The 22,652-nt window shown below is 37.5% G+C and overlaps 1 protein-coding gene across 1 annotated transcript in view; it reads left to right on the top strand.

The window, feature by feature from the left end:
* Positions 1-22,652, top strand: part of MS4A13 (membrane spanning 4-domains A13) — a 103,800-nt gene that overhangs the window by 5,301 nt on the left and 75,847 nt on the right. The window contains exon 4 of the mRNA XM_053559778.1: positions 1,701-1,796. Coding sequence (XP_053415753.1) covers positions 1,701-1,796 — 96 coding nt within the window. The remainder of the gene's footprint in view (positions 1-1,700; positions 1,797-22,652) is intronic.

Below are 22,652 nucleotides of genomic sequence, written 5' to 3'. Positions count from 1 at the left end.
GTAAAAAAAGGGCACTTACTAACTTAAGCTGAGTCCAGAAGCATGCAATCAATGTCAGTAACTCAGTAGCTTTCCATCTCTCTCGTGTTTTCTTACTTGAACTTCTCCAGGAGACATTTGCTACTTTCAAAGGAAAGTTTTAGAATAACATTAACTTGTATAAATTAAGAAAAGTAGGAAAAATGACTTTTTACAATCTTGCCAGCTAAAATGTCACAACACTTTCTAGCAAAAATGTTACGATTGTGTGCTTTTGCCAACAATATCAAATTAGATTATCTTTACCTTGGTATTTCAAATGCTGCACAGTCCTTTACTTACCTTGTTTATATAATACATAAAATAATAGTATACTTCAGTTAAAAATTATTTTATCATTTTCTCAAAGCATTAAATTTTTGCATTCAGTTTTTCTGCTCACATTAAAAAACTGTACACTGGGGGTGGCACCTGGGCTCAAAGGGGTAGGGCACCAGCCCTATATGCCAGAAGCGGTGGGTTCAAACCCAGCCCTGGCCAAAAACTGCAAAAAAAAAAAAAAAAAAAACTATAGGTTGTCATGATATATGTTTTAAATTTATTATTGGTTCTATTTTATGCCTCCATTTCTTAAATATTTTGTCCCGATTTTAATTTATACAATTTTTTTCTGGAACAAGATAAGTTACAAAGAAACAACTAGATAAAAATTTAAAGTTGCCTAGAAGGCTACTTCCCCCCTTGAATTTTCTCAGTCCCACCTTATTTCCGGGGGTTCTACCTCTTGACGAAGCTTTCCCAGAGATGAATGGTTTATAGTAAACCTCCTGTGCCCTAGAATTATTGAGCAAGTTTTTATCTATTTGGACATATTTAACATATTGTCATGTATCACCTTCTATTACATTTCTGTCTTTTCTACTTGATTATAGAAAGAGAAGAGAAAGAGAATGAAGAGGAAGAGAAGGAATTGAGGGAGAGAAATATGTTCTCATTCTTTCTAGATCTAAATATCATTCTTGTCTTTCCATAGCTAGCACATAACTCACATTTTCAGAATGTGAGTATCACTCACAAAAGTCACCAGGCAGGTGTGTAGTTGAAAATATCTTTCCAATAGCAACAGAAGGGAATCTGACTTATTATCACAGCACTTGCAATAACCTGTGTGTCTAAGTGAAATGTTCTTTTAACTGTTTTTGAATTGACTCATCATTTTCTGATATTACATCAATATATATGTAAGATTTTTATCAGCACATATGTAAATTTAAGTAAGTTTGTAATCAACAATAACAACTTTTAATAGAAGAGGATTGCTTGATAAAGCTCTTTATCTTAGTAGTGCTCACAAAGTGGTGGCCATCTTATCACTAAAGATAGGAGAGTCAAATCTTACCGACTAAAGAATTTAGGTAGTGAGCTAAGTCAGGACATTAGGGAGGCCATTAATGAGAATAAAAAGTTGTAAGAAGGGAGAAAAGAATGTTGAGTTGTTGAGTGGTGAAGATCAAGGGTGGACACTGCAGATGATGAATTAAGGAAATGAAAACCAGGAAAAGTAAAGCAGAAGGCAGAGGAGTAGAAATGCTTAAGGAAATTAAATGGTGAAAGAATTATCTTTACTTTCCTTGACATTCATAGTAGGTGTTCTCTCTGTGAGTGTATTTGTCTTATGAAAGATAATAATGGAAGATTTCTCCCTATATTTTTGGTTACAGAAACTTGGAAGGCAAGCTTCACGAATTTTATTGTTTTACTACTTCTTAGAAATTGTTATTGCACTTGTATATACGATATACACCTGCATGTATTTGGTAAGTGTTTATTTACTCTGGAAAATAAGAGGTGTTGATTTCTAGTAAGCACACACTATAAAGAAATGAAGCGCATTGATACAATATGCTATGGACCAATAAAAATAGAATATTTTATAATAATAGAATATGATAATAATTCCCTTACTTTTTTATTTTATAAATAGAATACAAAATTAGGAAAGTAATAAATGAGACTGTAAATTTAAAAAAGAGATACATAGAGTGAAAAGTGATTGTTCTCTTAATATAGTTCTTACCATACCCACATATTCACATCTATATAAAAAAAGACCAACATACTCACAGTTTTCTGTCTTATTAATTCTATGGTCATAGTCTCATTGCCTTGTCATGTGCATTTTTTGCAATCATCATAAAAATATTTTCCATTATAAAACATGTCTAAAGAATGCCTTTGACTAGCTTCATTATTTTTCTTAATATTTATTGTGTGATATATTCTCATTGCATTATCTCATGTGTTTTTTTAACTATCATAAACATCTTTCCATTATAAACATATCCAACCAATGCCTTTGATTAGCTTTATTATTTTTCTTAATTTCTTTATTTTTCTTAATTTTCTTTGTTTCAAATTTCTTCTAAATTAAGAGTGACACAGTGAACAATCCAATACAAATTTTTTTATATACAAGATAACTATTTCTGAAGGTGGTTGATTCCTGGAAGTGTGTAATTAAAGGGTCAAGTTTAATAACATTCCAAAATTTTATAACAATTCACAATATAGCACAAATTTATCAGAATGGTTATTTTCTTACAAGCTTTAAAAACTACATACACACAGAGGCTACAATGACTAACAAGACAATATCCCTACCTTCAGGGAGTTTGCATTCCAGTAGGGGAGAAAGACAGTAAACAAACAAATATATAAAATAATGTCAAGAAGTGAAAAATGTTATGAAGTAAAATAAAGGAGGATAATGAGATGAGGCAAATATTATTTTACATAGGATAGTCAAGAAAGACTACTCTGAGCAGCAACTAACTGAAATACATGCACAGATGCAACTGTGAGACTATGTGGAAAACCAGTTTTTGAATTGGGAATAAGTAGGACTTTCAAAATGGTTAAATGAGGACATGGAAAACCTCCTTAAAAAGAAATTATAAAACTGTATAGAACTGTCAAAACATTGCCTTTTAAATGTTGAGAAAATTTACCAAAGCATACAACAAACTGAGAAGTGTGTATTTAAGAAAACCTGGACCTCAATAAGAACAACAAATATCTGTGGCATGTTAGCTTGGGGCTTCTCCCATTCCTATCACAACCCAGGTTCCATTATGCAGAAGTTTACTTTCGTGAGTCACACTGTGAGGACTAGTGCATCACTGCTTGAGAAGGCTAATTTTATTTGGAACAGGGCACAGTAAGTTCCTTGACCAGGAATGTTATTTTAAAAAATAGTGATCTCAGCAGCAAACAAACAGATAAGGCCAATGTCACACCTAGCCTGACTAAGATCACAATACTTATTGGAAAAAGAAATTGACTGGCATCAAACCAGAAACTCAACAGAGAGATTCAGATTAAAAGGCAGCCAATGGGGCCTCGATAATATACTACTTATCTTTTGGTCTGGAGGAATATAAATACACATATATGCAAAGCTAGACAGATGCTAAGGAGAATGGTGAAGGCCTCCATGCACTATATAAGAGGCCTTGAAAAAGTAAAAGCTGGAGCATATTGCTGTGAGCCGTGTGACGCCATGGCACTCTACCTGAGGACCTGAGGGCGGTACAGTAAGACTCTGTCTCTACAAAAAAAAAAAAAAAAGCTGGAGCATATGTATGCATGGCCTAAATTTTCAATACATGACTCAAGCTACACTGATTTATTGGGAAAGGGTAGAAGGGTAGAAGTCTTACTGACTAAAAATACTTAATAATTCACTAAAATAAAATACATAAAAATGTACCACATAACTGTGTGTTTTAAACAACAGATTTATTTTCACATAATTCTGGGGGCTAGAAGTTTAAGATCAAAATATCTAAAGAGTTAGTTTCTTCAGAGACCTCTCTCCTTGGCTGTCACATGACTATCTCTCCATATTCTTCACTTGGTCTTTCTTCTTTATTGTTTATGTCCTCAGCTTTTACAAGGACACTCATCATAATGGATTAAGGCCCATCCTAATGACCTCATTATAACTTCATCAACACTTTAAAGACCCTATCTTCAAATGTAGTCACATTCTGATATAGTAGGGATTAGGACTTTAACAAAGGAGTTTTTGGACGTAGTTCAGATGATGAGGTGTTTCAGCACAACCTCTAATTAATCACTGACTGATCACTTACGATGACCCAAGGAAGAACCCTAGGCAATCAGTCTTAAAAATAAAATAAAGAATTTAGAAAATGAAAAAGTTGAGTAGGTACATCAGAAACCACACATTGCAAGGGAGAAAGACTCCACATAATTAGTATAGGCAAGTCACTAAAAAGACAGCAAAAGCTACCACTCCTGGGAGATGCACTATCAGATTCTAAAGTTGTTACAATATATCATCTAAAATGTGCAGTTTTCAACAACAAAATTACACAAAGAACTGAAAATAGTAACCCATACATTTGAAAAAGATCACTTGAGGGGCGGCGCCTGTGGCTCAGTGAATAGGGCACCAGCCCCATAATGCCTAGGGTGGCGGGTTCAGACCCAGCCCCTGCCAAACCGCAACAGAAAAATAGCCGGGCGTTGTGGCGGGCGCCTGTAGTCCCAGCTGCTTGGGAGGCTGAGGCAAGAGAATCGCGTAAGCCCAAGAGTTGGAGGTTGCTGTGAGCCGTGTGACATCACGGCACTCTACCCGAGGGCGGTACAGTGAGACTCTGTCTCTACAAAAAAAAAAAAAAAGAAAGAAAAAGATCACTTGATAAATAATTTTCTGAGGAGAGGACAAATGTTGGATCTAACAAAGAAAGACTCAAAAAAACTAAAGAAAGTATTCCTGAAGAATTAAAGGATGATAATAATGACTTATCAAATAAGAATATCAATAAAAGATGAAAATTATTAAAAACAAAATGGAAATTGTAGAGTTGAAAAATACAGTAACTGAAATGAAAAACTCACTTGAGGGACCCGGTGATTTTCTTTTTCTATTTTTTTTTTTTTTTTGCAATTTTTGGCCAGTATATGGGGCTGGTGCCCTACTCCTTTGAGCCACAGGTGCTCCCCAGACCCAGTGATTTTTTAACTGACAAAATACAAAAGATCAGCAAACATTGAGATAGGAAAAAAGAGATCATCTAATCCAAAGGATAGGAAAAACCTAAAAGAATAGAACCATAGAAACTTTTTAGACCATCACATGTATAATGTGAGTCCCATAAAAATAGGAGGGATAAGATAATGGCCAAAACTTTTCCTAATTGATGGAAAATATTATTTAGTACATCCAAGAAGCTCAATTATTTTCAAATGGATTAAACACAAGAGACCTACTCCTAAACACCTCAATGTCAAATTGATACAAAAGAAAATCCTGAAAACAACAAGAAAAAAATCCCTCTTCATGTACAAAGGAGCCACAACAGCTGGCTCTGAACTAATACAATGGAGGCCAGAAGGAGAAAACAGTCAGTCAGCAATTCTATATCCTTTATTAAACTATCCATCAAAAATGAAAGTAAAATAAAGACATACACAGATGAAGAAAAGACAGAGAATGTATTGCTAGCAGAAGTATCTTACAAGAAACAAAAGGAAGTTCTTTAGACTGAAAGGAAGTGATATCAGGTGAAACTCAGATGCACATGAATAAAGAGCACTAGTAAAAGTAATTATGTAGACAATTATAAAAATCAGTATAAATACATCATTTGTGTTTTCTAAAGACAGATGAATTGCTTTTGCTCGCCCAGGTAATCCAGGATAATCTCCTTAATTTAAGGTCATTTGATTAGTAACACTAATTCCACCTATTCTAACTACTCGACTCCACCTTTTAGCATGAAATCATCCATACACAATACATAATAGATGCAGCTTTGTTCCAATAAAAATACAAAAATAGGCAGTGGGTCAGATTTGGTTCAAATGTCATAGTTTGCCAGATACTGCTCAACAGATATTTTTCTCTCTTAAATTTTAGGACATAAAATTACAAAAACAATACTTGTAACACTATATTATTATCTAGCAATGTATGTAAATGTAACACATGACAATAATATACAAAGAAACAGGAAGAGAATAGAGCTGTATGTGAACAAAGTTTCTGTATTTTCTTAGAATTGTTAGTATTCATCTGAAGTACATTGTGAAAAATTAAGATGCATTTGAAATGACTTAGAAAACTCAAAAAAAATGACAGCTAAAAAAGCATCAATGAAATTAAAGTAACATACATAAAGTATATTTTCTAAAAGCAGATAAAAGAAGAACCTCGATATATACCAAGATAAATCCTTGGTATATATCAAACATAAATGTTTGCACAAGAATACGTATAAACAGATAAACTTCCAAGGATATAGCAGTATTATTTATAATATCCCCAGAGTGGAAACAACATAAATAGGCGAGTAGTAAACAAGCTGAAGTATATTAGTCCCATAAAATTCTACTCAGCAATTAAAATGAATTATACCTACACTTAACAGCATGGATGAACCTTACACATATACTGTTGAGTATAAAAAGTCAGGCCTAAAAGAATGCATACTTATTTATTTCATTCATATGAAACTGAAAACCAGATAAAACCAAAACTTAATTACAGTGTTTAGGGATGCAAGCTTAGCTGAAACTAGAAAGAAAAAATAAGATTAATTGCCTAAAAGTCAAAATGACAATTGCCTTGGAGGGAAAGAATAGTTGGGAAATACCGTGAGAGGGTAGGGTAACTTGAGGCACTGGCATCTCTTTATATTCAAGACCATGAATATTTGTATTACAAAAGTATGGAAGTATAACAAAAGTTGCAAGTGATTCAGTAGGAATTAAGAAAATATGATGAAGTGGGAGTGGGACAGAAATAGAAAAAATGGCTTTTAATATTTTATTCTATATTGACCTAATCTTCGATAAACCAAACAAGAACATACCTTGGGGGAAAGACTCCCTATTCAATAAATGGTGTTGGGAGAACTGGATGTCTACATGTAAAAGACTGAAACTGGACCCACACCTTTCCCCACTCACAAAAATTGATTCAAGATGGATAAAAGACTTAAATTTAAGGCATGAAACAATAAAAATCCTCAAAGAAAGCATAGGAAAAACACTGGAAGATATTGGCCTGGGGGAAGACTTCATGAAGAAGACTGCCATGGCAATTGCAACAACAACAAAAATAAACAAATAGGACTTCATTAAACTGAAAAGCTTCTGTACAGCTAAGGAGACAACAACCAAAGCAAAGAGACAACCTACACAATGGGAAAGGATATTTGCATATTTTCAATCAGACAAAAGCTTGATAACTAGGATCTATAGAGAACTCAAATTAATACACATGAAAAAAGCCAACAATCCCATACATCGATGGGCAAGACACATGAATAGAACTTTCTCTAAAGACGACAGACGAATGGCTAACAAACACATGAAAAAATGTTCATCATCTCTATATATTAGAGAAATGCAAATCAAAACAACCCTGAGATATCATCTAACCCCAGTGAGAATGGCCCACATCACAAAATCTCAAAACTGCAGATGCTGGCGTGGATGTGGAGAGAAGGGAACACTTTTACACTGCTGGTGGGACTGCAAACTAGTACAACCTTTCTGGAAGGAAGTATGGAGAAACCTCAAAGCACTCAAGCTAGACCTCCCATTTGATCCCGCAATCCCATTACTGGGCATCTACCCAGAAGGAAAAAAATCCTTTTATCATAAGGACACTTGTACTAGACTGTTTATTGCAGCTCAATTTACAATCGCCAAAATGTGGAAACAACTTAAATGCCCACCAACCCAGGAATGGATTAACAAGCTGTGGTATATGTATACCATGGAATACTATTCAGCTATTTAAAAAAATGAAGACTTTACATCCTTCGTATTAACCTGGATGGAAGTGGAAGACATTATTCTTAGTAAAGCATCACAAGAATGGAGAAGCATGAATCCTATGTACTCAATTCTGATATGACGACAATTAATGACAATTAAGGTTATGGGGGGAGAAAAAGCAGAAAGAGGGACGGAGGGACGGGGGTGGGGCCTTGGTGTGTGTCACACTTTATGCAAGACATAATTGCAAGAGGGACTTTACCTAACAATTGCAATCAGTGTAACCTGGCTTATTGTACCCTCAATGAATCCCCAACAATAAATAATAAAAAAAAAAGATTTTATTCTATAAATCTAACTATTATATTTTTTTAAAAATTATCTATTACTTGTATATAATTTTAAGAAACATGATTTATAAGAGGTTACTTTTTTTCCAGGGTCAAACACATGAAGAATCTCTTACATCTGTTGTTGAGGATGATTGACCAAATCCTTAGAAATGTGAGAATTTTGCTGGTGCTGATGCCTGGTGTGGGGCCTGATAATATCTCTGTATAACAAAGCTGCTCCATATCCCACAAATTTTGTGCAAAATAAAATACAAAACAAGTTGGAGTTTTCTCCTCAATATTCAAGTCTGCACACATTTTTCTAGGCTCCAAGGAAAGCTTTTCCTTGTTATCTAGGCACTCTGAACAACTCTCCATAATAGAGCTTTTTAGAGATTGATTATGGATTGATTATTAGATCTAGAGTATAGGCTATCAAGTCTTGGAGTGTGATGTATAACTCACAGGAACACTTTAAATAATTTATGTCCCTATAAGTAAAAAGCACCTTTCACACTCTTGACTTCTACACAATCTAGCTTCTGCCTCAACAAAATATGAATCAGAAAACTTCCAATTCATATTATTATTATTCTTTAATTTGTACATTAAAGTTCCTTTCTGCCCTCAAGATCTCTGCTTTCTTCCCCTATATCCCCGTTTCTTACTTATCATTGTTTAGATCATCTTTTCAGTTGCTTTTCAGAACAAACATACTTCTTTTGCACAACAAGAATTTCCCAGAAATCTGTTCTGAACTCACCCTCTCTTTCTAATGTGGAACATTGCTTCAGAAAGACTTGCTCAGCAATAATAATCATGTGTTGTTTATCAAGACGTTTCACCGATTATATAATACATTAAGTTTTCTTGATTTTAAGAATGTCAATACTTAGTTCATTTCTTTCAGAGTGTCTACTTGTATGCCAATGAATATATAAAACTCTGGAGTATTAAAGATTAATAAGGCATCTAATGCCAAGGAGGTTTTACTTTATGGGAAGAAACAAGTAACAAATCAAGACTGCGCAATACATGAATTAACATAAATGTACAAAAACAGAAATAGAAAAAAAGAAATAATGGTCCTTCTGATGTGAATTAGAGGGAATAACTTTATGAAAGACCCCTGAGCAGGTGATTAGTACTTTACAAAGCAGAGAGGTGGAAGGACGTTTTTTTTTTGGAAGGACATTTTAAATAGAAGAATTCACTCATAAGAAATGGAGTGTGCAAGAGAGTATTAATTACTATTGCAGAGAATCAGAGAAACAAAGAAAAAGGGTAAATTTTACCTTTGTTGGACAATAAGCATAAGCATAAGTTATGAAGGAATCTAAAATAACCTACAAGTTTCTGGATTTGATAACATGCAGTGATATTAAACATAGAAGACATAGCAAGATGGGATAAAAAAATAACTTCAGTATTAGATGAGTTTGAAATGACTATGTAACATCAAAGTAGAAGTATCAATTAAGACGCTAAGCAGACAGCTTCAGAACCCCAGCACGATTCAACCCCAGTAAGTCATCCCTCAGGCATATCATAATTAGCTTCACTAAAGTTAACATGAAAGAGAAGATTCTCAAAGCAGCCCAGCGAAAGAAAACTATTACGTACAAAGGAAAGAATATTAGAATAACTGCAGATCTCTCTGCTGAAACTTTTCAAGACAGAAGAGGGTGGTCATCAACTTTTAATCTCCTAAAGCAAAATAACTTTCAACCCAGGATCTTGTATCCAGCTAAACTGAGTTTCATTTATGATGGAGAAATTAAATACTTCAATGACATTCATATGTTGAAAAAATTTGCCATAAGTAAACCAGCTCTTCAGGATATTCTCAGACCTATCCTCCACAATGACCAACCCAATCCTATACCACAAAAGTAAACTCACTCAGAAACTTTGGATCAAACTCCAACTTCCACACTGGCAAAAGGATAAAAAATGTCCACTGGACCTTTGAAAAACTCGATACCCAAAATTCCACCAGACTTATCAATACTCTCCATTAATGTGAATGGCTTAAACTGTCCTCTAAAGAGGCATAGGTTAGCTGACTGGATACAAAAACTCAAGCCAGATATTTGTTGCATATAAGAGTCACATCTTAACTTAAAAGACAAATACAGACTCAGGGTGAAAGGATGGTCATCCATATTTCAGGCAAATGGTAATCAGAAAAAAGCAGGTGTTGCAATTTTATTTGCAGATACAGTAGGCTTTAAACCATCAAAAGTAAGGAAGGACAAAAATGGTCACTTCGTATTTGTTAAGAGTAATTACTCAATATGATGAGATCTCAATTATTAATATCTATGCACCCAACCAGAATGCACCTCAATTTATAAGAGAAACTCTAACAGACATGAGTAACTTGATTTCCTCCAGCTCCATAATCGTCGGAGATTTCAACACTCCTTGGCAGTGTTGGATCGATCCTCCAGTAAGAAGCTGAGCAAAGAAATCTTAGATTTAAACCTAACCATCCAATATTTAGATTTAGCAGACATCTACAGAACATTTCATCCCAACAAAACTGAATACACATACTTCTCATCAGCCCACAGAACATACTCCAAAATTGACCACATTTTAGGTCACAAGTCTAACCTCAGTAAATTTAAAGGAATAGAAATTATTCCTTGCATGTTCTCGGACCATCATGGAATAAAACTTGAATTGAGTAACAACAGGAATCTGCATACTCATACAAAAACATGGAAGTTAAATAACCTTATGCTGAATGATAGCTGGGTCAGAGATGAAATTAAGAAAGAAATCACCAATTTTTTGGAACAAAACGACAATGAAGACACAAACTATCAGAACCTCTGGGACACCGCAAAGGCAGTTCTAAGAGGGAAATTTATAGCACTGCAAGCCTTCCTCAAGAGAACGGAAAGAGAGGAAGTTAACAACTGAATGGGACATCTCAAGCAACTGGAAAAGGAAGAACATTCCAACCCCAAACCCAGTAGAAGAAAAGAAATAACCAAAATTAGAGCAGAATTAAATGAAATTGAAAACAAAAGAATAATACAACAGATCAATAAATCAAAAAGCTGGTTTTTTGAAAAGGTCAATAAAATAGATAAACCTCTGGCCAACCTAATCAGAAAAAAAAAGAGTAAAATCTCTAATATCATCAATCAGAAACAACAAAGATGAAATAACAACAGACTCGTCAGAAATCCAAAAAATCCTTAATGAAAATTACAAGAAACTTTATTCTCAGAAATATGAAAATCTGAAGGAAATTGACCAATACTTGGAAGCACGCCACCTTCCAAGACATAGCCAGAATCAAGTGGAAATGTTGAACAGACCCATATCAAGTTCAGAAATAGCATCAACTATACAAAACCTCCCTAAAAAGAAAAGCCCGGGACCAGATGGTTTTACATCAGAATTCTACCAAACCTTTAAAGAGGAATTAGTACCTATATTACTCAACCTGTTCCAAAAGGTAGAAAAAGAAGGAAGACTACCCAACACGTTCTATGAAGCAAACATCACCCTGATCCCCAAACCAGGAAAAGACGCAACAAGAAAAGAAAATTATAGACCAATATCACTAATGAATATAGATGCAAAAATATTCAACAAGATCCTAACAAACAGAATCCAGCAATACATCAAACAAATTATACATCATGACCAAGTTGGTTTTATCCCAGGGTCTCAAGGTTGGTTCAATATACGTAAATCTATAAATGTAATTCAGCACATAAACAAATTAAAAAACAAAGACCATATGATTCTCTCAATTGATGCAGAAAAAGCTTTTGATAATATCCAGCATCCCTTCATGATCAGAACACTCAAGAAAATTGGTCTAGAAGGGACTTTTCTTAAACTGATAGAGGCCATCTACAGCAAACCCACAGCCAATATCATATTGAATGGAGTTAAATTGGAATCATTTCCACTCAGATCAGGAAACAGACAAGGCTGCCCATTGTCTCCATTGCTTTTCAACGTTGTAATGGAAGTTTTAGCCACCGCAATTAGGGAAGAAAAGGTGATCAAGGGTATCCATATAGGGTCAGAAGAGATGAAACTTTCACTCTTCACAGATGATATGATTGTATATCTGGAAAACACTAGGGACTCTACTACAAAACTCCCAGAAGTGATCAAGGAATACAGCAGCGTCTCAGGTTACAAAATCAACATTCATAAATCGGTAGCCTTTATATACACCAACAACAGTCAAGTTGAAAAAGCAGTTAAGGACTCTATCCCATTCACAGTAGTGCCAAAGAAGATGAAATATTTGGGAATTTACCTAACAAAAGACATGAAAGATCTCTATAAAAAGAACTATGAAACTCTAACAAAAGAAATAGCTGAAAATGTTAACAAATGGAAAAACATACCATGCTCATGGCTGGGAAGAATCAACATTATCAAAATGTCCATACTACCCAAAGCAATATATAATTTCAACGCACTCCCTATTAAAGCTCCACTGTCATATTTTAAACATCTTGAAAAAAACAATGCTTCGTTTTATATGGAATCAGAAAAAACCTCAAATAGCCAAGACATTGCTCAGAAACAAAAACAAAACAGGAGGAATCACACTACCAGACCTCAGAATTTACTCCAAATCGATAGTGATCAAAACAGCATGGTACTGGCACAAAAACAGAGAAGGAGATGTCTGGAACAGAATAGAGAACCAAGAGATGAATCCAGCTACTTACCATTATTTGATCTTTGACAAGCCAATTAAAAACATTCAGTGGAGAAAAGATTCCCTATTTAACAAATGGTGCTGGGTGAACTGGCTGGCAACCTGCAGAAGACTGAAATTGGACCCACACCTTTCACCATTAACTAAGATAGACTCTTATTGGATTAAAGATTTGGACTTAAGACATGAAACTATAAAAATACTAGAGGAGAGTGCAGGGAAAACCCTTGAAGAAATCGGTCTGGGCGAGTATTTTATGAGGAGAACCTCCCGGGCAATTGAAGCAGCTTCAAAAATACACTACTGGGACTTGATCAAACTAAAAAGCTTCTGCACAGCCAAGAACACAGTAAGTAAAGCAAACAAACAGCCCTCAGAATGGGAGAAGATATTTGCAGGTTATGTCTCCAACAAAAGTTTAATAACCAGAATCCACAGAGAACTCAAACACATCAGCAAGAAAAAAACAAGGGATCCCATCACAGGGTGGGCAAGGGATTTGAAGAGAAACTTCTCTGAAGAAGACAGGCGTACGGCCTTCAGACATATGAAAAAATGCTCATCATCTTTAATCATCAGAGAAATGCAAATCAAAACTACTTTGAGATACCATCTAACTCCAGTGAGACTAGCCTATATCACAAAATCTCAAGACCAGAGATGTTGGTGTGGATGTGGAGAAAAGGGAACACTTCTGCACTGCTGGTGGGAATGCAAATTAATACATTCCTTTTGGAAAGAGATATGGAGAACACTCAGAGATCTAAAAATAGATCTGCCATTCAATCCTGTAATCCCTCTGCTGGGCATATACCCAGAAGACCAAAAAACACAACATAACAAAGATATTTGTACCAGAATGTTTATTGCAGCCCAATTCGTAATTGCTAAGTCATGGAAAAAGCCCAAGTGCCCATCGATCCACGAATGGATTAATAAATTGTGGTATATGTACACCATGGAATATTATGCAGCCTTAAAGAAAGATGGAGACTTTACCTCTTTCATGTTTACATGGATGGAGCTGGAACATATTCTTCTTAGTAAAGTATCTCAAGAATGGAAGAAAAAGTACCCAATGTACTCAGCCCTACTATGAAACTAATTTGGGGCTCTCACATGAAAGCTATAACCCAGTTACAACCTAACAATAGGGGGAAGTGGGAAAGGGAGGGGAGGGAGGGGGTTGGTGGGTAGAGGGAGGGTGATCGGTGGGATCATACCTGTGGTGCATCCTACAGGGGTATTTGCAAAACTTGGTAAATGTAGAATGTAAATGTTTTGGCACAGTAACTGAGATAATGCCAGGAAGGCTATGTTAACCATTGTGATGAAAATGTGTCAAATGGTCTATGAAGCGAGTGTATGATGCCCCATGATCATATCAATGTATACAGTTATGATTTAATAAAAAGATAAATAAATAAAATAAAATAAAATTAAGACGTTAAAAATACAAATCTGGAGATTGGGGAAAGATTAGCTATAGAGATATTGGTTGTGATGGTAATCAAGAATATTAAGGAGATGACATCTCTAGGATGGCATAATAGGAGATAATCTACTCTTTCCTCCTAACAAATAATACTTCTTTACCCATTCACAAAGTTTCTCTGCAGGAGCCTCAGAATTTAGGTAGCAGTTCATTAAATCCCACTAGAGCCCAAAATCTCAAAGGGTCATTTTGAGATTTCAGACCATCATTCAAGTGGCAGATCTGCCAAGTTTGTTTCTGGGTTCAAGCTAGGAAATGGCCTAGTCCCCAGAGGATCAGGGCTATAGCCCCATTTGGCCTTGAGCCTACAGCCAAAACTATATGCCAAAGGGTGCAGAAGGAGTCACATTAGTGCAGTGACAAAAAGGCTTGTATACCTACTGACATCCATCTTGGCAGTGAACTTGAAAGTTGCTCTATAGCTTTACTCCAGACTCTCAGCTGAGGTCCCATCATAGAATTGTTCAGACAGGGACTGAGAGGGTCACTCAGTCATATCTCACAGATCAGGAGCCTAAACCTCCCTTAATGGGCTAATTAGCCTCTAACAACAGATCCCCAGGTAGCCTAGCCCCTGAGGTCCCATCATAGAATTGTTCAGACAGGGACTGAGAGGGTCACTCAGTCATATCTCACAGATCAGGAGCCTAAACCTCCCTTAATGGGCTAATTAGCCTCTAACAACAGATCCCCAGGTAGCTCCAGCCCCTCTCACTTCAATCAAGGAACTATCCCATCTGTGCTGAGACCTGCTGGGACGATGAAAGGAGCTCTCCAGCCTCCATCCCACAGGAGAGCCAGGGTCCCATCAATGCAAAGGCAGGTATTCATTCACAATCATCTCCTTGGTTGCTAACTCTTCGTATCTGGTGTCCCAGTGCACCACAGTGGAAGCAAGTGGGGCATAGTAATACCCAACCTTCTCTATCATACATGTTAGGCCCCTTCTGGTGACACTTTTTTTTCAGATGCCCCAGTTTACCATTGTTGAAACACATCTGGCCAGACTTTACACTGCTACCAGAAGATAGTTGTCTCTTTTGCTCATCTTGTACTGGGCCACAGGTATTGGCTGCAATAACAGCTCCTAACAATTTAATTTTTTGGCATTCTTTACTTGCCTAGTCCAGGTCACAGTTGTTGAACACTGAAATGGCCAAGTTCAGTAGCTCATTTCAGTCACTTTGGGGTCCTAGTGCCTTTTGCTGGAGTTTTCTACAGATTTCAGGGGTTGATTGGTTAAACTTCCAAATCATGTTATAGTTTAAACTTCTATCTACAGGCCAGACTTCCTTATGTGGTAACTGATGTTGAGGCCAAACTGTATTGCAAAAGAAAATTAACTTAGACTTTCAGAGGCTTTATAATCTAAGGGTCTTCCGGTTTTTTTTAAAGGCATTCCAAGGGTAAGTTAGAGGGCACAGAGGCTACTTATCCCATAGTCCCCTATGGGAGAGTAAAAACAGAACATTTCTGCCCCCCAGGCGTCTCTCAAGTGCAGAGTGCCTTCACAACTCCAGACAGGCATCCCTATCTGGTAAACCAAGCCTGTCTCTAGGGCTGTGTGTAGGGCTCTTGGAGAAGTTATGTAAAAATACTTTTTCACGAGAAATGTCATATGGGGCCACTTTATTCCCTTGTGATGGCTACCAGAGTAGTATTAAAGCATTACTGCTGGGACCAGACATGTCTTTTATCCTTCTCACTCCCCACACCTCCATGGGGAGTAGACTCTCCTCCTTCTCTCTTGTTCTGATTGTCTCTCAGTTCATTTGGACCTCTATAGGTGTCCATAAATAAAGTCTAATTTGCAAAGAAATGGGAACTGGCCTGTGGACATGGTTTGTCCCTTGAGGGCATTAATGAAATCCTTCAATACAGCTTTCTTACCTCTTATAGTGTTGGGGGGATAAGCCCATCTCACAAAACTGGGGGTTTTGCATGAATGAGGTGTCGGAAAAAGGTTCCCAAAACCTAACAAGTGGAGAAGTCTCTAGATAAAATACATTAGTTGTGGTGAAAAGGCAAAAAAAAAAAAAAAGAAAGAAAGAAAGAAAGAAAAGAAAAGACAGGACAATCCCCTCTGGGCTGACACTAAAGGAAAAGAAATCAATCACCAGAGGAAAAGTGGACAAGACTGTATGGCATTCTGTGAATTCCAAGTGAATCCTCCATGCTAACACTTCCCTCTTCCCTCTCCAGGATGCCATGTTGGATCTGCCATGTTGGATCCTCCATGCTCCCCTTGCAGGAAGCCATGTTAGCCTCCTCCTCCCCTTCTGGGATAGCATGGAAGCAATATGGTCTCCTTGTTCCTCTTCTGGGAAGCCAAAAGAAAACACTGTGTTTTCATATTCCAAATTTAGTCTAGAGAAGTTCCTTTCTCCTCCCAGGAGAACCTACTAACCTTCAGGCTAATGCTTTTCTGAGCACACATGAGGAAGAGGATGAACAAAATGCCATTTACCAGGGCTGTACTTAGCACACACAAGAGCTCTATCATCTTACCTAGGCTCCAATGTGAGATATGAGGAATACAGGGGTTCTCTGTGGGTCTTCTTCCTGGGGCTTTTGCACCAGGAAATATGTGTTCAGGGTTTTCTTCTTCTTAGGTTTCAGCACAGAAAAGATGTTGGGGGCAAGGATCCTGGTTTCCTAAACCTAATTGACCTGATTCAAATACTTGACTAAGCTAGAAAGTTCAACCCAGGCATATCAGTAACTGAAGGTAAAAATGAATAGAAACTGATAATAAAATTGGAGTAGCACAGGCAGTGTGAATAGAGACCAAAACTAACCTGCACAAGTTTCAGTATAACAAAGAGAAATTGTATTTAAGAAGAACAAAGAGAAAGTTTAGAGCACTTCCAAAGAGAGTTGGAAGTGGGTCCCTCTTATGGTGGAGCAAAGGTGAGAGAGAGTCAGAGATGCAAAGGCCTACAGGGTATAAATACTCTCTCCATTTGAAATTGACTGTTAAAGTCTTGTATTAGCCTTTCAGCACCTCAAGGCAGTACTGCCCTTTTCTATCGGTCATTGATTTTCTCTTTCTATTGGTCATTAGTTACCTAGATTACTTCATACCTTCATTCTTATAGTCCCTTCAAACTTCCTGGTTCAGCAGGCTAGGTTATTTTTTATTCCAGCCTCTTGATGCCCCTTTCTTTGTTTGCCTTCTCAAAATAGATTAATAGTACTAGGAGAGGCCAGAAAAGATGATGTCCTCTATCACCACTACTATTTAACATAATTCTAGAAATTCTATCCAATGCAATCAGGTAAGAGAAGGAAACAAAGGGCTTCAAAATAGAGGCAGATAAGATCAAACTCATGCCAATGACATGATCTTATACTTAGAGAACTCTGAAGACTCAACCACAAGACTCCTACAAGTGATCAAAAAATACAGTAATGTCTTAGGATATAAAATCAATGTCCAAATATCAGTAGCCTTTGTATATGCCAATAACAGCCAAGATGAGAAGTTAATCAAGGACACAATTGCCTTCACAGTAGCTTCAAAGAAAATGAAATACCTAGGAATATACCTAACTAAAAAGGTGAAAGACCCCTACAAAGTAAATTATGAAACTCTAAGGGAAGAAATAGAAGAAGACATTAACAAATGGAAGAATATACCATGCTCTTGGCTGGAAAGAATCAACATTATTAAAATGTCTATACTTTCCAAAGCAATCTACAAATTGAATGCAATCCCCACTAAAATACTATCATACTTTCAAGATTTGGAACAAATAATTCTTCATATCATATGCAACCAGGAAAAAACCTATATAGCCAATGCAACTCTTACTAATAAAAACAAAGCCGGGGTATCACCCTACCAGACTTCCAGCTATACTACAAGGCATAGTGATCAAAACAGCATGGTCTTGGCACAAAAAAAAAAAAAAAAGAGACATAGAATCTGGGACCAAATAAAAAACTAGGAGATGAAACTAAGATCTTACATCTGCCTGATCTTTGATAAACCAAACAACAGCATACACTGGGGGAAAGACTTCTTATTCAGTAAATTATGCTGGGAGAACTGGATATCTGCATGTAAAAGACTGACACTGGACCCACATCTTTCTCCACTCACAAAAATTTATTCAAGATGAATAAAATATTTAAATCTAAGGCACAAAACAATAAGTTGAAAAAAATGTGTTAAAGAAAAAAGAGGGGCAAGATGGCCAACCGAAGTCAGACTCTGACAGAAGTTCCTGTCCAGAGGGAAGGATAATGTCCAGAAAGTACTGAATTAACCTGAAGACTGGGAGCCGAGCCGAGAGAGAAGAGTGATAACTGCAGGTCACCTCTGCTGGGTCAAGCTGTGACTCCAAGAAAGCAAATTTCAGGTACAAAATTTATCCCAAAGGAAAAGCATCCGTCCCCTCCCCCAAGAAAGTTGTGTTTTGTGTGTGTGTGGTTTTTGTTTATTTGTTTTTCTTTTTCTCTTCGTTTGTTCCTGTAGGTTTTCTATAGGCAAGCAGTGAACTGAGGACCTCTTGTCTCACCCCACGGGTATGAGGTGTAGGAAGTGGGGTCTACTTCCCCAAAGGGACCCTGTTGTGACCCTGATCACTCTCTTGCCAGGCAGAAAAATTGAACTAATGTTTTCCCTGCCATTCTGAACTTCCAATCCACCCTTCTCCCCTTGTCTGATGAACCAGAAACTTAACCCCTGCAGAAACTGCGGGAGGAAGCCCTCCCACCCTGCTGGACCAAGCACCCCGCCTCCACCTGGCCAAAGCCTTGCCTCCTGCCCTGCTAGAGCCACATATCCTGTGTTCCGCCCCCCTGAGCTCAGCCCTGCAGAAGCCTCCACGTGGGGCCTGCCCGGCCAGAGTCATGAGCTGAGCGCTCTCCTTGCTGAAATCACTGGGCACCAGGCACTGCCAGAACCGTGTGCAGTGTCCCCACCCTGCTGCTAGATCTGTGTGCCCCATGCTCCCAGAGACATTCCTATAGCCAGAACTCCCTGGCTGTGGCAGTCACCCGGGAGATGCACAGAGTCACTTCCCACAAAGAACCAGCAACAATAGAGTGATCCGCTGGGGTCTTATCTTGGAAAGACACCTCCCCAACTCTGAGGACAGCCAGAGGAAACCAGAACTCGCTCTATAGGGATACTGGTGCTGCAGAGCGGCAGGGGCAAAGGCACAGTGGCTAAGGGAGAAAAACATTTGCTGACTTGTTACCCTCAGGATTAGACTGAGTCCAAGTGGAACACTTACCAGTAGCTATTGAGTACCTGAGGCAGGCAGGCCTCAGCTCCCCCAGCCAGCTTGTGGCACAGGGTAGTGGCCGGGCAATGGGGGCACTTACCTTCCTTTGACTCTGACAGGCTCAAAGCTCCGGCACATCTGCTTATTGGTGGGACCTCCTGTGGGGTCACCAGTGACTGGGCATGAAAGAGGAGCAAAGTGGAGAAAGAGACACAGCCCCCTGGTCCAACTCTACTACTGGGTGGGCCTTTCCGACTCCACAGAGCACCAGAGTGAGCCAAATTTGAGCAGCCAGTAGACCTCTGCCATCTAGTTGCTGGAGACCTTTTGAACTTGAGTTTGTACTGACTGGGTCAATTGGTTTGGAACTCCTAACCTGGGCCAATCACCCAAGGACCCTCTCGGGTGGTATCCTGGTTGTGTGGTAATGGGAAGGATTGACTTTCCTCTTCCAGTTGTTGTCCATCGGGGGTGGGGTGTCTTAGTTGCTTGTATTTCTCCACAGCTAAGACTTCACCAGAGTCACTGATCCACTAGGATCAGACAAGAACCAGCTGAATACAAGACAGAGCCATCTGACCTCACCACATCAAGCAGGTTTCCTCAGCCTCAGCCTGTAATACTGTACAGGTCCTTTGCAAAGCTATAGGAGAAAAAGCTGCAGTCATCAGTCCCAGATCCTTGACAAAGGGCTGATTAACCACAGCTCCAGGAACTCCCAATCCAATTTCACATTACCTGCCTATCTAGCCAATGGTAAAAAACAATCATGAGGCAGAATCAGTGGAAAAACTCTGGTAACATAAATAATCAGAATAGATCAACTCTCCCAAGGAATGATATGGCAGACACAGCATAAGATCCCATTCATAAACAAATGGCTGAGATGTCAGAAATCAAGTTCAGAATTTGGACAGCAAATAAGATCAACAGAATGGAGGTAAAGATGGAATTATAATTTCAAGAAGTAATTCAAAAGATGTCTCAAGAACTCAACAAATTCAAAGACAAAATCACCAAAGATTTCGACACAGTGACACAGTGAGGCAAGAACTTGCAGTCCTCAAAGATCTGAGAAATACAGTAGAATCCCTCAGTAACAGAATGGAACAGGCAGAAGAAATGATATATGACATTGAAGACAAAGCTTCAGAATGCTCTCCAGTGCTCAAAGAGGAAAAAAAGTTGAAAACAAAAATGAATCGTTCTCTCAGAGAGCTCTGGGATAATTCAAAGAAATCTAATATTTGTCATATAGGAAGACCTAAAGGTGATGAGGTTGCTGCAAAGGATACAGAGGCTTTACTTTATGAAATAATCAAAGAGAATTTTCCAGACATGCCAAGAGATTCTGAAATTCAGATGGCAGACAGTTTCAGAACACTGGCACAACTCAACCCAAATAAAAATTCTTATAGATACATTATAATTAGCTTCGCTAAAGTAAATATGAAAGAGAAAATTCTGAAAGCAGCCAGACATAAGAAAACCATAACCTACAAGGGGAAGAATATTAGATTGACTGCAGATTTGTCTGCTGAGACCTTTCAAGCTAGAAGAGAGTGGTCATCAACCTTTAATCTCATTAAACAAAATAGCTTTCAACTCAGGATCCTATATCCAGCTAAACTGAGTTTCATCTATAATGGAGAAATTAAATACTTTAATGACATTCACATGTTGAAGAAATTTGCCATAACTAAACCAGCTCTCCAGGATATTCTCAGACCTATCCTCCATAATGAACAGCCCAATCCTCCACCACCAAAGTAAACTCACCCAGAAACCTTTGATCAAATTCCAACTTCCACAGTGGTGAAAGGATTAAAAATGTCCACTGGATTTGTAAAAAACTCGATACCCAAAATACTATCTGGCTTATCAATACTCTCAATTAATGTGAATGGCTGAACTTACCCTCTAAAGAGGCACAGGTTGGCTGACTGGATACAAAAACTCAGGCCAGACATCTGCTGCACACAAGAATCTCATCTTACCTTCAAAGATAAATATAGACTCACGATGAAGGGATAGTCATCTATAATTCAGGCAAATGGAAATCAGAAAAAAGCAAGTGTTGCAATTTTATTCACAGATACAATAGACTTTAAACCAACAAAAGTAAGGAAAGATAAGGAAGGTCACTTCGTATTTGTTAAGGGCAACACTCAACATGATGAGATTTCAATTATTAACATTTATGCACCCAACCAGAATGCACCTCAATTTATAACAGAGACTCTAACAGACATGAGCAACTTGATTGCCTCTAGCACCATAATAGTCGGAGATTTTAACACTCCTTTGGCAGTGTTGGATAGATCCTTCAATAAGAAGCTAAGCAAAGAAAATTTGGACTTAACCATTCAACATTTACATTTCACAGCCATCTACAGAACATTTCATCCTAACAAAACTGAATACACATTCTTCTCATCAGCCCATGGATCATCCTCCAAAACTGATCACATCTTAGGTCACATCTAACCTCAGCAAATTTAAAAGAATAGAAATCATTCCTTGTATTTTCTTGGACCATCATGGAATAAAAGTTGAACTCAGTAACAACAGGAATATGCATACGCATACAAAAACATGAAAAGTAAATAACCTCATGCTGAACGATAGCTGGTCATAGATGAGATTAAGAAGGAAATTACCAAATTTTTGGAAGAAAACAAAAATGAAGATATGAACTATCAGAACCTCTGGGATACTGCAAAGGCATTCCTAAGAGAGAAATTTATAGTGTTGCAAGCCTTCCTCAAAAGAACAAAAGAGAGAAAGTTAACAACTTAATGGGACATCTCAAGCAACTGGAAATGGAAGAACATTCCAACCCTAAACCCAGCAGAAGAAAAGAAATAACTAAAATTAGAGCAGAACTAAATGAAATTGAAAACAAAAGAATCATACAACATATCAACCAATCAAAAAGCTGGTTTTTTGAAAAGGTCAATAAAATAGATAAAACTCTGGCTAACCTAACCAGAAGCAGAAGAGTAAAATTATAAAGGCCAAACAACAACAAAATCCTTAGAAATTCAACAAATCCTTAATGAATATTACATAAAACTCTATTCTCAGAA

The sequence above is a fragment of the Nycticebus coucang genome, chromosome 14, assembly GCF_027406575.1.
Source record: "Nycticebus coucang isolate mNycCou1 chromosome 14, mNycCou1.pri, whole genome shotgun sequence".
Classification (NCBI taxonomy): domain Eukaryota; kingdom Metazoa; phylum Chordata; class Mammalia; order Primates; family Lorisidae; genus Nycticebus; species Nycticebus coucang.
Note: the sequence above shows the minus strand (reverse complement) of the source record. Positions and strands in the feature narration are given on the sequence as shown.